The following is a 14,290-nucleotide window of genomic DNA, read 5'->3' as shown; positions in this document are numbered from 1 at the left end:
TGACAGTACAAGGCTATATCTCCTCAAAAGGTCTGAGCAAAAATCCACATGAAGTGTTAGCTTCTTTCCTGTTCAGCAGAACAAACTGTCAAAATCTGTGTAGGGTGGGAAAATACAAGGTGAATTCTGATTCTTCCAAAGAAGAACGGGGCTCTGAATAGCACTGTTATGTTCAGTAGGAGGGAAAATATTTACACAAGGTATAGTTAAGCTATTAAAATCTTTGCTGTAGGACACTGTACATATAAAATGTACAGTTCAAAAACTAATTGAACAAACAAATGGAAAACCATCTGTCAAAAAAATGACTGCAGTGCTGTCACTTTTGACTCTGTACGCCAGGAAGATATCTGCATGTGCTTGTCCTGTTCAGCTGGTGTTCCCAGAGCTGTTACAAAGAGCTGTGGTAAGAAAGCAGGGTTCTGAGCTGGATGGAGGTTTGATTTAACCCACCATGGCTGCCCTTCTGCTTTAGTTCCTATGCAGTGAGAAGTTTGCAGATAGTATGCATGGAAGAAATTTTGTTTCTTACTTAATTTGGTGTATTTTTATTTATTAATATTGCTGTCTTCTGAACAGAGATAAATATCTGTGGCGTTGGCAAAACACTTCAGATCCCTGACCTGAGTAGTTTTCAGCCAGTTTGTAGTAGGTGGTAGTTCAGCCTGTTGTATTTGCAAGCAGCAGAATATGCTTAACTTACAGGCAGCTTTGCAGTGGCATCAGCAAGTGCTGTGTAATTTCCTGCAAAAAAATTCCCAAACAGATCTCAGATCATGTATCAGAAAGTACTGCTATACGTATTCATGTTCCCTGACATAAGCCTTTATGGCTTTGGTATCTTAATAGTTAATCTACCTGAGTGAATAGGAAGGAGCATTTTTGCTTTCAATAAACTTTGATTCCTGGAGGCAGATCTTTTTTTTTCACTGAGTGTCAGATAATTTGAAGGTTAGGGTGAGGCAGGAAACAAACGACACGCCTTTGTTGGGACTTGTATAAGAGCTCAGGAATAGAAAAGCAAAAGAAGGGCAAGAATAAAACAGGAGAAACAAAGAAGAGGTGAACATTTTTGGATGATCACTTGGGTTCCACACACCTTTGGAAGGACATGATATAAAGTGTAGGTGGCAAATTTTTGGTAGAAGGGAAGCAGTTGAAGAGAAAAAAAGATTTTCATTTCAGTAACCAAAGCACTCCAGGTAAGTTACATTACTTTAAAAAAAAGGCAGAAAAAGGTATCCTTTATTTTCTGTATTCCAGATTCCTTTGAGAAAAAGGCTGACTTTTCAGGCAGGATAAAGCAGGTGTTACATTTTCCTATGGGGAATACAATATAAAACCAAATTTGCTTAAGGGCTGGATCATTTTGGATTTCTGTTTGTCAGTGAATACTACTCGTTTGAAGCGAGTATCCATTGAGAAGTATTTACCAGCTGGGAGAAACGAAATGTGAAGCCAAGTTATGGGTACATTTTTAATGCCTTTTGTGAAACGACCACAAAATTGATAAAGTTTAGCTAAATTTCTCTGTTTCATAAGCGTATTGGCATGGTGAAATGCAGATCATCTGTTGGCTGTTTTTAAAAGTGAGCAGAGCTAGAATATGCTGAAGGAGTACCGATTGTAAATTGGAGCTTCAGATGTTGGGTGCAGGGTGTAATATTAAGGAATAAATCTCTAGTTGTGAGAATGCCTAAAACTGCTTCTGAGTTAAAGTTTGCGTTGCCATGGACAAACTGCTTTGTCTCAAAGAAGTGAGTTTGTTATCAGCAGTGACTCACTGATCATGTATTTTGTGCTGTATTTTTTTCATAGGAGATTATGAGGTGTTTTGGTCACAGTAAGTCAGAAGACTGTGAGTTGAGAATCAGTTTGAATCCTTTCTACAGCAAGTCCAGCAATTTGACCATAGTGGCATAAAGTAAAATATTTGCCTTTTCCTGTCTTTAGACTGACATGAGTGACTTTAGAGAAGGTACTTTTCCATGACTAGTTGCTTCATTAGTGAAATGGTGACAGCAGATCTTTCCCATTCTGCAAACACTTTTTCATTAATACCAGATTGTTTGTCTCCTTTTCTGTGCCACAACCAAGAAGTTTGTGCTGGTCAGAACAGCCTATTTCTTTTTGAGTAGCATACTTGAGATGGGGAAGACATATTTTTGAAAGGAAGGTGTCTGGCTGAGCAGAGTGAAGTCTGGGCAGTGCTGCTGCTTGTGCTCTGAGATTGGAGCACATATTGGTATCAAAGAAACCAGGACAGGCTGTAGGCAGGGAAGAGTTTGGTTCCTACAGCATATCCAAGCTTTGGCTGGGCATCTAACCTGCTTTCCAGACATTTGCTTCATTTCAGCCTACAAAATTAGCAGATTTGGAAATATTATTTGGTTTATTAAATTCTCACTGTGTTGGTTTTGATAAAGTGACTTGAAAGTAACAGCTTTTAGAGCAGAATGAGAAGATCGAATTCTTAGTCTGTGGGATCAAAAGAAATAAGGGATCATTTTTTAACCAGTTCTTTTAATTTCAGGCCAGTGGCAGCTGAAAGGCTTGGTTAAGAGGAAGGGGCACCTAAAAGACAGGTAATATGATGGGAGGTATAGTCAGTGGTATCATTTGGAGACATCTGCTGATTATCAGAGCATTCATGATCAAAAGATTCTGCTGACATTAAATATTATTAATCTCAGCACCTGCAGGTGCCTCTTTCTCCTAATGGAGTGTTTCACAGCAGGAATCACTGGAGAGAGAAGAGAGCTAAAAGGATGTGCTGTGAGTGCAACAGCATTGTGAGATGAAAACTGGGAGAACATTGTGAAGGGATAAAAGTCTCTGAAATGTGCTTGCTTTTATTTTTCCACCAAAGGACACCCTTAGGGCTATTCTACTCCCCTTTGAAAAATACCAGTAAAAATCTTTATTACCATTGCATACAATACCTAGATTCTAAAATGGTAAGAGGGGATTAAATGTCCCATCTCAGAATGGCTTAGTGTCCTTGCCAGTGTTGCACTGCAGTGAAGTGGAACAGGGGATGCAAGAGTTACCCTGCATTGTCAGGCTTTTGTGGAAAGCACAGATCTGAGCACAGTGCTGGGCAGTTTTACCATCCTCCAGCTTTCAATGCTGTACAGAGCAGAAGCAGCCTGCACAAGTGTGGCGGTACCACACCTCTCCTGGTTCCTAGTGCCAATAATGGCGGCAAGTTCTCAGTTTCTGTGGGTGCCACAAGCACACTACAGCCCCTGAGTTATGTAGAAAGGGTCATAGTGCTGATCACCTTTCTGCACTGTTTGAGTGACCCCACTTCACAAGCTGCTGCTTGTTGCTCCGAGATGACTGCAGATGACTTCTCTGATTCAACCACACTGTGGCTGTGCCACAGACATAGCCCACAGCTATGCCTTTGTGACTCCAGATAGGAGCTGGGGAGATGAGTCAGGCCTGGTAGGTAATGCAAATGCAGCACAGTCAGCCTGCTGGCATCCATGTACCAAGCACACATACACAGGCACTGTCTGCTGGGTCATGGCTCCAAAGATGGACTTTAACTTTTTTTTTCCTAATATCACAGCAAGATACTTCCCTTTCTCAAGGGAAGGCAAAGATGCAGAAGATGCATTCACTCCATGGTGGTGCTAGCCTCTTCCAACACTCCTAACCAGCACCACCTCCCTATGGCAGAGAGAAAGCAGTAGGAAAGCAGTTTCCAAATACAATTAGTGCTCCTTGCCAAAAACACTGATAAAACCAACAGTGCTGACATCTAGACAACAGCTTCCAGCATCTGTTTTTAGGGAGAGAGCTTGAAAGAGGCTTCCATTGTTGATGCAGTAAGAAGAGTTGCAGAGATAGTTCCTTTCCTTGGAGTGAATGACCAGAAACCCTTGTGTTGCAGGGGAGTTACCCAGCTGGGGAGGAGAAACTCTCCTAATGCATGTAGCTCAAGTCTTGCTTGTATGTTGTAATCAACACCCTGGAAAATCCCTTAGAAATCCCTAATGTTAGTGAGCATCATAAGGCTTGAACAGCATCCTGCTGCTACCAAGTTGTGTAAGGGTTGGATGTGGCCTCAGGAGCTCCACTTACAGGGAAGCTTAGACAAGCTCAGGGTCAGCAGTGCAGAGTGAGGGCTGTGGGCACTGTGGTGTTAAGTGCAGATGAGTCTGTCATGGGGGCTAAAGTGGCATGCCTAGTACTGTGCCTTCTCCACTCAAATTGTTCCTGTCCAGCTCTGGGAATAGCAGTTAAAGACAGAATTAATCTGGTTAAAAACAGAATTAATCTGAATGTTGGATATTCCTGCAGACTCTCTGATGTATCTTGCCTTGTGTCAGTGTTTATACCTGGGCAGTACAAGTGTAACATCAAGGGAGCTGCAGTTTACAGAAGAGTAAAAGGAATCATGAGAATCAAACTCAAATTTAGCAGAACTGGGGGACATGGTCTTGGGTTCTCCATCAAGCTGAGCTTTAAAACTTGAAAGGGATTTTGCCCAAAGCTTTTTTAAGACTCAGTATCTTAAATGTGTTGGTTTTGGTACAGCTGGGCCTTCAGTTTAAAGGCAAACACTTCAAATCCAGTGAAAAGTTTTGGCCTATGGTGAGCTTGTGTGTAAATTAAAATCTCTTCCTTCTCATTGTCTGTGGCTGCACAAGATGAAATGTTATCTTAGCAAGACTAGGAGTGAGCAGTTGTGTGGTTCCTTCTGACAGAAGTGTTTTCTCTTCTAGATGAAGTCTCTTTTCCACAATTATGTCTTTTTGTGATATTCCTGCCTTGGCAGACAGTCATACCTCTAGTAGAGATTATAATTTTGACTAGAGAGGGATCCAAGTAATGAAAAAGAATGTTCACAGCATCCACAGTATCAATTCCAGCACTGTGTAGACTGACCTGGCGTTAAAGTAGATAAGATTCCAAAGCCACAGACAGGGTCTCCAAACTGTTGCTGCACTATCTGTAAAACAAGGTAAAGGTTAAGCTCCTTGCTGTCAAAAATAGCAAAGGTACCCCCGGTAGTTTTTCTGCTTTGCTGAAGTCAGTGCTGTGGCTTTAGCATCAGTGTACCCTGAGAATGCCCTATTACTGTTAGAAGTATTTCTGCTGAGGTTTATCTGGCAGTACTGGCAGGGTGCAGGGAGCCCTGCAGCTTTGCCTGCACAGTTAATCCTGCACTGTTTAGTCTTGCCCAGAACAGATGTGTGGGAGTAGTGTTTTGATCCACTGGTTTTCATCAAACCTTTATAGGGGCACAGCTAGAGACCATAGTAGTCTGGATATAAATCCAGGTCTAAAATCTATCACTGCATGGATTTGCTTCAACTGCCTCTATCTCACCTGTTGGCTTTACAGACCCTCCTGGTGTTTCAGCTCTGCTGCCTTGTGCAGCATCCAGTGTTGTAGGTGGCAGTCCATCAGTAGTATTCACATGGCTCTGGAAGGGCTCTGTAAATTCCCTGGTACAGACATCTTCCAGGCAGTCTGGTCCCCATCCAAAGTGAGCAGAGTGGTGGGACTTGTGGGGGGCTATTGTCATTTCTTACTCTTCACAGAACTCTGAGTGCAATCCCTCTGTTTTCCTTGCAGGTGGCAATGATATGGATTCTGTTACAAAGAAAACGAGGCAGGATGGATCAGAAGTTACTGAAAGACGTAAGGAGGAGATTTTTCATTTTTATAGCACATCCCAAAAATCCCAGAAATGAATGGCCATTTCTGTAAGGGATTAAATGTTGACCAGAGGTCCAGACTAAATTCTGCTCCTGGCCCTGGTCTCTGTGTTGAAATCAGAATAAGGAATGGAATGGACCAAGATCAGACATTTAGAGATGTGTATCATTACCTGATTGTTTAACCAGATGATTGCCCTGTGATAGCATTTCTAACGAGTAGTGTAGACATTGGGATGCTGCTCCTACCTCTGGTATCAATGCCCTGAGTGTCCTAGAAATTGTCTGGTGGCTTTGTGTAAAACTGGTTGATTTTCTGCTGACTTTATGAGAATTGACTAGTAGGAAGCTGCTACCGTGGGCTTTGCTGTTACAGCAATGGCTGTGGTTCAGAAGTGCCCAGAAATTTTACAGGAATCTTGTACAGAAAAAAATCTTTCATGGCAGTAATATTCTTATTTAGATCTAGAAAGACCAGCAAAGAAACATAGCATTGTGTGATAATGAGCCTACAGCTACAGCCCCAGGCAGTGTTATCTTAAGGGACTTTTATTTAAATGAGTCAATCTTCTTTGAACAAGTCATACTTTTGCATGGAGAATAGGTAGAACATTGATCCACTTTGGCTATATTAACATGCCATTAATTCTGCACCCTTTTCTTCCCTCAGTTATTACAGAGACTGTAACCACAAGACTGACATCCTTGCCACCCAGTAAGTAATTGTTAGTCATTGCATTGCTTCTGCTTGGTGTTCTGTGCCTATCCATGCTATTATTTGTCTGCATTGTTTCCATTATTTTCCCTTGGTGCAGCAGAGCTCAGTGCATAAAGATCTACACCCAAAGGACAGCAATTTTCAGAAATGCCTTTCTCCCAGAAAACTTGTTATTGGAGAGGTGTAGCATTTGAGGACCTGTCTGGGTCAGAAACAAAGCCACATACTCTACTAAGACTAGAAGACCAGACTCTGCAAAGATTTAAGTCCATATATAGGGTCTCCAGTGGTGACTCTCTGTTGGGAACAAGGATCAAAAGTGATGGGTTTGCAGGTTCCACTGCTGGGGCTGCAGTGTATTATTTCCCTGTCATCTTACCCAACTGGCAACAGTGGGTGAATCTTTTCAGTAATATCAAAGGTCACAGGACATTTCTACCTCTGCAGAGAAGTACAAGCTCCAAATAGGGAAGAATCCTCCACACTCTTTATCCCAACATATCCTTGATTAGTTTGCTGCAGCTGAGTTGGCAAGGAAATGCATTATCATCTCATTTATGATGAGGGTTAACAGGAGTATCCTTCAGTCTGTGCATGAAGCAAAACTTGTCTACAAACCTGCTGGCTGTGGAGTGTGAATACATGTCTGCTCTGCCAAGATACTTCTCTGTACCTCTGATCTCTCACCAGATATAAAGCTGTACTTGTAAGAGTGTGGGGAACTTTGGGTCCCTCCTGCCTTCTCTTGCAGTGTCCTTGCTCTTCCTATCTCTCCTATCTCCTGCCTAGAGAGACTGTCTCATTTTGTGCTCATCTCTTTCAGAAGGAGGGAGCAGCAGTGGGCTCAAAACATCATCCCACACCGGAGGGAGTGGAGTGGAAAAGCGGTCGTACACCCATGGAAGCAGCTATGTGACCTCAAGTAAGGAAGGAAAGCATTGCCCAGTTGGAAACAGAGAGCAAAGGCAGCAGAAATGGGCTGAGGAGAGATTCAAGGCAGGGAAGTAATGTGAGCCAGGGGTAAGGAAAACAGGATTTATGAAAGTAGAAGTGCCAAATGCATACATAAAGCAAAGATATTCCTTCCCGAAAGCTGGGTTTGAGAATGGGTGAGTTAATGGCAAAATCCCATTTTCCACAGGGAGAACTTAATTTCAGGAGAACAACAACAAAAAATATCATTCCTACTATTTTTGAGAAGTCATTCAGAAACTGAATTTCCTTTCTTTCAGGTTTTCCAAATCACAGTCTTTCTGACCATTTTTGTTCTAAAGACAGTTTTGATCAATATTTTTGTTGATCTTGCTACCGGTAGAATATTATTAAAGAAATTCCTAGAAAATATTTTCTTATATTTGTGTGCCCATGGCTTTAGCACTTTGAGCACTTTGCCAGATTTTCTGGATGTGTTAAATTAGTGTGTGCTGCCTACTCCGTAAAACCAGGATTCTTTTTTAACAGCATTCTTTGCCCAGCTGTTAGATTGTCATACCAAAGACTTCTAAAGACTAAGCTTCCTAGCCAGGTACCTGGCACACTTCTCTGTCCCTAGTGAGACTGACAACTCTCCTTATGGAAAACATTCTGTGCTCCAAGGGAGCTGACAAACAAAAGGGAGTGAAGTGCACTTTGGAGGGAGAGTTAGCTGTACCGAAGAGATCTGACAGGCACCTGCATGCCGGTTAAAGGCCAGAGTGTGGAATCACCTTGCCTCAGGCCACATGTGAAGTAACTTCACTGCAGACGTTGGTCTATTTGTCTGGACTGGCACCAGTGCTGCTGAACCCAGTCCTGCAAACTCAGAGGACCATGGAGGATTACTGTCTTACTTTTTTCAGTCTGGAAAAAGAGAAAAAAATCTGAACTTCAGATATACTGAGTTCTTGAAGTTTCACAGAACATTCTGTAGTTTCTTCTTTCCCACTTTCTTGCAGAATGCCTGTAACAGAGGCCTACTTGGCACAGTAGTTCTTTCTGCTGAATTAAATGGAAAAGTTACAGAACAAAATGAGTCCTTTTAGAGGGGAAGTTGGCATAAAAACACTCTTGCAATCAGAAGGACATACTTTTTGTTTGTAGGGATGGGTAAACAATATCCAGTTTGATCCTGATAATCAGCATAGATAGGTTGCAGTTTATCACAGGACTCCTTTTGTGCTGCATCCTGATCATATTCCATCATTATATTTTGTGCAAGAGTATGAACACAATAATTATGGCTGCTCTCAGTTCTTTCTCCACAGCACTGATGTGAATTAGAAGGGAAATTGTTTCTTCTGTCTACATATAACAGGTACTAATAATGTCCAGACTGTCTTGGGCCTGGCACACACCTCAATCACTTCTCCAGAAAATGGACTAAGTGGGAGTGTGGATAGCTGCTTTATGGGAAAGTGCACTCATCTCTGCTTTCCATTATATCATAAACTGCATCCTTCAGCACGTTGAGTTTGGTTTAATAGTGTCCTAGTTTTTGTAGCCTATGTCATGTAACACTTGAGTTTACAAGTGAATCTATATCCTAACCAAAACTCAGCATCATCCAGAGCTAGATTTTTTCCCGCTCAGGGGAGATGGTTCACTATTGCCCTAGAACCTGGTTTCATGCATATCATTGACAAATCTGTTTTGAAGCCATAGTGATAACAAATACTCCTCTCTGCCCTGAATGCTGAGGACAGCCAGAATTAGATGCTGATATTGTTCTTGTCCATCTCTCAGTGTGAAACATCAGTGCAAAATTTTCCAGCTCAGAAGATAGTAACATAAAGCGCGCAGGGCATCCAGAATGTACTGCCAGGACTTCTCTTCCATTTGCTGATGGTGTTTTGTTTTAACCATAGGTGGAAGTGGTAGATTGCATTCAACATCATCATCCTCCAGCTACAGACAAGCACAGTCTCCCAGCTCTACTCTCACCAAATCACCTGGCTCAACATTTGAAAGAAAAACCTATGTCAACCGCCATGCAACATATGAAGGTATCACAGAACATTCCATAGAAGGGAGGCAATGTGCAGTGGAGGCAATCTGCAGTGCACTCTGAGGTCACTTTAGTGCAGAATTGTCCCCATTCCCATTGTGGTTTTCCTAGGAAATAAACCATCAGGGACAGAATTTCATTATTAAGTCCTACTTATCCTAAGAATAATGCTCATTCCTAAAAGGAGTTGTGGCATATATTTGTTGAAGGACATTAGCAGCTCTTTCATGTGAAACCTGAAGAGCTCTTTTTTTTTTTGTAAATGGAAATGTTTTCTGGGAGATTAAACAGTTGCCAGGAAGACATGTTTTGAAAACTTTTAATGATCTTATACAAAGTATTAATGTACATCTTTCTGTTCTTTGCAGGGAGCTCCAGTGCCAACTCTTCTCCTGAATTTCCCAGAAAAGATTTTGGTATGTCCTTTTTAGAGCCGTTCCTCTGAACATTATGGCAAGGTCATGTGAGTTGCTGACCATAATGGCTTTTTGCACATTGCTGCGTCCTGATTTACCTATGCTACCTCTGTATTGGGCCATCATGCAACTCCCTCAGAGGAGTTATTTGGGATTTACATTAACAGCTGAAAGTCAGGTTTCTGGCTGATCATGTTCAAACAGAGGGTGGATACTGTGTATCTGCTGCTCTCAGCTGCATTTGTGATATTCCCTGTATGATAGAGGACATGGACAGGAGAAGACAGACATGGGATACTTCATAGCATTTACTTCACCCTTCCAGAATAGCTCGGAGAACAGCTGCAAGCAAGAAAGTCCAGACTCTTAGGATTTTGAGTAATTGCTGGATATACTTTTCCAGTAGCTCATTTCTAGACTTCATCAAGTATATATGGAAAAATGAAGTGGCTATCAAATTATATATTTACACTAAACATTGTCAGCAGTTATTGTCTTGCCCTGTCCAAACTCTGAGCTGCTGATTTTACTCAGTGAAGACAGTGGAACGTTATGATCAGGTCTCCTTTTGGCTCATAGAGGAGGCAGGGTTTCACAATATCCAGCATTGGTCAGTAGGGTCAACAGGCCTCTTTACTTCCTTTTGGTCATTTGAAATGGGACATCACCATCTACAAACAACATTATATAAAAAGAAACAGTATCTGGTTCAGAAAGGCTAAAGGTGCTACTGATTCTTTGGAATACCTTATGGTCTAAAGGGGGCCTGATAAAATCTCTTAATGGTTCAATTCTCCCAGCTGTACTCCAAGAAGAATTACTGTCTGAATATAAGCACCCTGAGTAAGATCAGTGTGCTGATTTTCAGAGATGCCACAGCCAGTAAAGATTATTACAGATTTTCTCTTATTATTGTTCACAGCATCTGCCTCTACGAGAGGGAGAAGCCAAAGTCGAGGTGAGTGACACTGTTCTTTGAGAAGCCTCCTTTTTTCAGTTCAGCATAATTCAGGTGTGTTAAATAGACCTATTCTTTAGCTGGAATCCAGTTTAAGTGTAGAGCAATCAGATGAGGTACGTGGATCTGCACAACTTCAGATGTGAACCATGCATCTGTAAGCAGTTGTTTAAACAAGTTAGGTGTAAAAGTTTACCTTAGTGAACGCCATGGTAGTTTGGGACTGTGTCAGAAAGAAGATATTCTTGGAAACCTGGATGTCTAAGGGTACAGAACATAGTCTTCCAATTTGTCTGTTCACTACAATAACCTTAGTCCATCCGTGCTCTGGGACCAGCCTCTGACATTTTCACAGTAATTGCATTTATGCTTCTCCTACTGTGATCTGTCTTGCAAACCATAAAGCAAACCCTGAAATAATCTCATGCTGATAGTAAAAAGATGGTGAGGAAATTTCAGACTTACTCTGGTCTGTAGCCAGCTCACTGTAAAGTTCTGCATTGTTTAAATCATTCAGTTCTTCTAATAATTTATTAACGGTGTTGGGGAAAGAAGGATTATCTTGGTCTCCAAGAATGTAGTATCTGTTTCCAGTTTTTTGAAGAGGAAACTATAATGTCACTTTATTCAAGTTAATTTTAGCAGTAGTTATAAATCACAGCATGGTCTTGCACAGTCCTCCTGGAGAGTGTCACATTCCCAATTATTCTGCCTCAGATCGTCATAGTCTCCTCTAGCACACTACATACCTGAGCTCCCAGCAGAACTAAGCCATGCATAATAAAGTAGACACCAGAGAATCAGGTCCAGCTTCTCATATTACTTCAGAAAATAATTCCAATCCATCATCTTCTCCACATGAATGCCAAGATAGTATTTCTTTTCTAGTGCATGCACTGTCAGATTTCATCATGAGGAGCATGTATCACATGTTCTGGCTGGCCACTTTGCTTGTGGGAGGCAAGTTTAAAGGCTCACCCCAGACAAATCACATTAACTTTGCAGTTTCTTGTGCTGGACAGTAAAGGTCCAGTAAAAATAAGGTAATAGCAATTGAGTACCTGGTGAGAATGTTGACTGAAAACTGGACTGGTTACATTCAGTGAGCCAAAAGAGAAGTCAGTAACTAGTAAGAGACTGAATCATACAGCCCACTGTAGAGATGTCAGTTGTACCCAAGAAGTAGTAGGGAATTTGTGTATTTAGTAAACTTCTTTTGGCTCTCTAATTTTTTTGTTCAGAAGGACAGTAAAAAATAATATTTGTGATGAATGAGGACTGCATAATTAGACCTTCTGTATATCCAACAGCAGCAGCATTATTGACTTCAGCAGAGGCCATCAATGAGTGAAATATAATTCCCTGGAATTTAAAGTAACAAAATATGACCCCAAAACAAAAAGTCACCCAGGCCCATTTGCTACCAATTCACATGGGCCATGAGTACTGCTCAGACTAAACAGTCAGACAGCAAGGTGAAACAGACAGCAAGAAGGAAGGAATTCACTTCAGCCTGAAGTTTCATTCCCAGCCCAGGGCACAAATGAATCTCTCTCCATATTCATGATCTGCTTTTTATCTTCCCAGAGAGTGAAATACGTGTCCGACTGCAGAGCGCATCTCCCTCTGGCAGATGTAAGTTATTCCAGGGGTATCAGGGATAAGGTAGAGGGTGTTGCTGCTAGGATTATGTCTTTTCCTGTTAAGATCATTAATTTGAGTCCCTTTTCTGGACAAAGAAACATTCTGTGGGTTAGGTGGTGCTCTTGCAAATATGTAAAATGGTTCTCCCAAAAACATCCTCTGGAGCTTTGTCATTAAGTGGCACTCCCAGGAAGTAACAACTTCATAGATATGCAGATAAATTCCACTGAATTATTTAGATCCAGAGCAAGATTACAGATCAGTGAAACATGGCTTTTGGGTGACTCTGGACTTGCTTTTCCTGCTAGGGACGGAGTTGGATGATGTGAAACGTTTGCTGAAAGGAAGTCGATCTGCCAGCTGCAGCCCTACTCGGTCACCATCCGGTACACTCCCGATACCGAAAAAGGCTGTGGTGGAGACAAAGATGGTCACTGAGAGCTCTCAGTCAGGTACTTGGCACTAGCAATGTTGCAGTCATTCCAAACAGCATTTGCCATAAAAAGTACTCAGATGTTAAGAACATGCAGATAAGAATACATGGTGTTCCTGTACTAAAAAGGGGTCAGAATGCTGAAAAACTGTCCAGGTGTTGCTGTAACAAGAGCCATCTTGGGTATCTTTCTAGTGACTAGTCTAATTTCAAAAAAAATGAGTCCATTCTTTCTGCCACTAGTTTCAATTCAGAGGTATTTCTAGCAGAGATAAGAGCTCTAAACAAATGTGTCTGAGAGTAATTTGATCTCTTATCTCCAAGTGAGACAGAGAGATAGGACTGAAGACAACATTTCAGTGAGTGATTTATTAACCTTACCGTTTGATAATGACTCATCAGGAACTGTATGAGAAGACAAGGGGGAATGGCTTCAAACTGAAAGAGGGAAGGCTTTGCTCAGATATTAGGAAGAAATTCTTTGAGAGTGGTGAGGCACTGGCACAGGTTGCCCAGAGATGTTGTGGATGGCTCATCCCTGGAAGTATTCCAGGCCAGAATGGATGAGACTTTCAGCAACTCGGTCTAGTGCAAGGTGTCCCTTCCTATGGCAGGAGGTTGAAACTAGATGATCTTTAAGGTCCCTTTAATCCCAAATCATTCTGTGATTCTATGATTCTGTGATTCTATAACTGAAGTGGTACTTAAAATACTACAACCTTTTTTAGTTTTTTATACACCTCATGACAGGGTTTGAGGAAGTGGTATTGACATTGACTCCATTGTCTTCCATAAATATCTAAAACCAGTATCTTTTATCTTACTCAGAGTTCCAATCCTGTCTAAAACAGAATTTTAGTCTAGTACATTGGTGAACCAATCAGAGACGTATGTGGGAAGCAAAAGCCATATATCCCATAGCCCAGGGTGATTTATTAATGGAATGGCAGACTGGGGTGGTTTATTGTGAATGATCATGCTATCAGGTCAATCTATACTCCATTGGTTAAAATTTGTGGGGGCTGTAATCAGCTGATGTTTGAGGTCAGTTATACCATACTAAACTGGAGTCATTGGGTTGACTCTAATTGGTAATTGAAATGTAAGTTGTTTGCCTTATAAACCTGCAGGGCATGCTGAGCCACAAGCCTGGCCTTGTTGAAAGCCACTTCTGTCTGCTTGGTTTTTGCAGTGTCAGGGACATATGACACAACCATACTGAATACTGCCCTCCCTTCATACATGTGGTCCTCCACTTTGCCTGCTGGGTCTTCCCTTGGTGGATACCATAACAGCTCTTCCTTGATCAATGCCATGTCTCACTCTACAGGATCAGGTATGCTCACTGGATTGCCCAGGTTTGAAGGATGGAACTGTCCTAAAACTGGGTCAAAAGCAGGTTTTTTTTGCACAGCACAAACTAAAATGATGAAATAATCAAAATGGCAAGGGATAGGCTTGAA

The 14,290-nt window shown here is 41.6% G+C and overlaps 1 protein-coding gene across 2 annotated transcripts in view; it reads left to right on the top strand.

Moving 5' to 3' along the window:
• The first annotated feature begins 1,061 nt into the window (after positions 1-1,061).
• The window catches only part of COL17A1 (collagen type XVII alpha 1 chain), a 39,319-nt gene continuing 26,090 nt past the window's right edge, over positions 1,062-14,290 (top strand). For both annotated transcript variants that reach the window (XM_085583661.1, XM_085583659.1), the window contains exons 1-10: positions 1,062-1,202; positions 5,593-5,658; positions 6,346-6,390; positions 7,217-7,315; positions 9,237-9,374; positions 9,745-9,792; positions 10,715-10,750; positions 12,338-12,385; positions 12,703-12,846; positions 14,020-14,163. In XM_085583661.1, coding sequence (XP_085439787.1) covers positions 5,604-5,658; positions 6,346-6,390; positions 7,217-7,315; positions 9,237-9,374; positions 9,745-9,792; positions 10,715-10,750; positions 12,338-12,385; positions 12,703-12,846; positions 14,020-14,163 — 757 coding nt within the window. In that variant the 5' untranslated portion in view covers positions 1,062-1,202; positions 5,593-5,603. The remainder of the gene's footprint in view (positions 1,203-5,592; positions 5,659-6,345; positions 6,391-7,216; positions 7,316-9,236; positions 9,375-9,744; positions 9,793-10,714; positions 10,751-12,337; positions 12,386-12,702; positions 12,847-14,019; positions 14,164-14,290) is intronic.

Source organism: Lonchura striata, chromosome 6 (assembly GCF_050655825.1).
Source record: "Lonchura striata isolate lonStrDom1 chromosome 6, ASM5065582v1, whole genome shotgun sequence".
NCBI classification, from domain to species: domain Eukaryota; kingdom Metazoa; phylum Chordata; class Aves; order Passeriformes; family Estrildidae; genus Lonchura; species Lonchura striata.
This window is presented reverse-complemented; position numbering and strand designations above follow the sequence as displayed.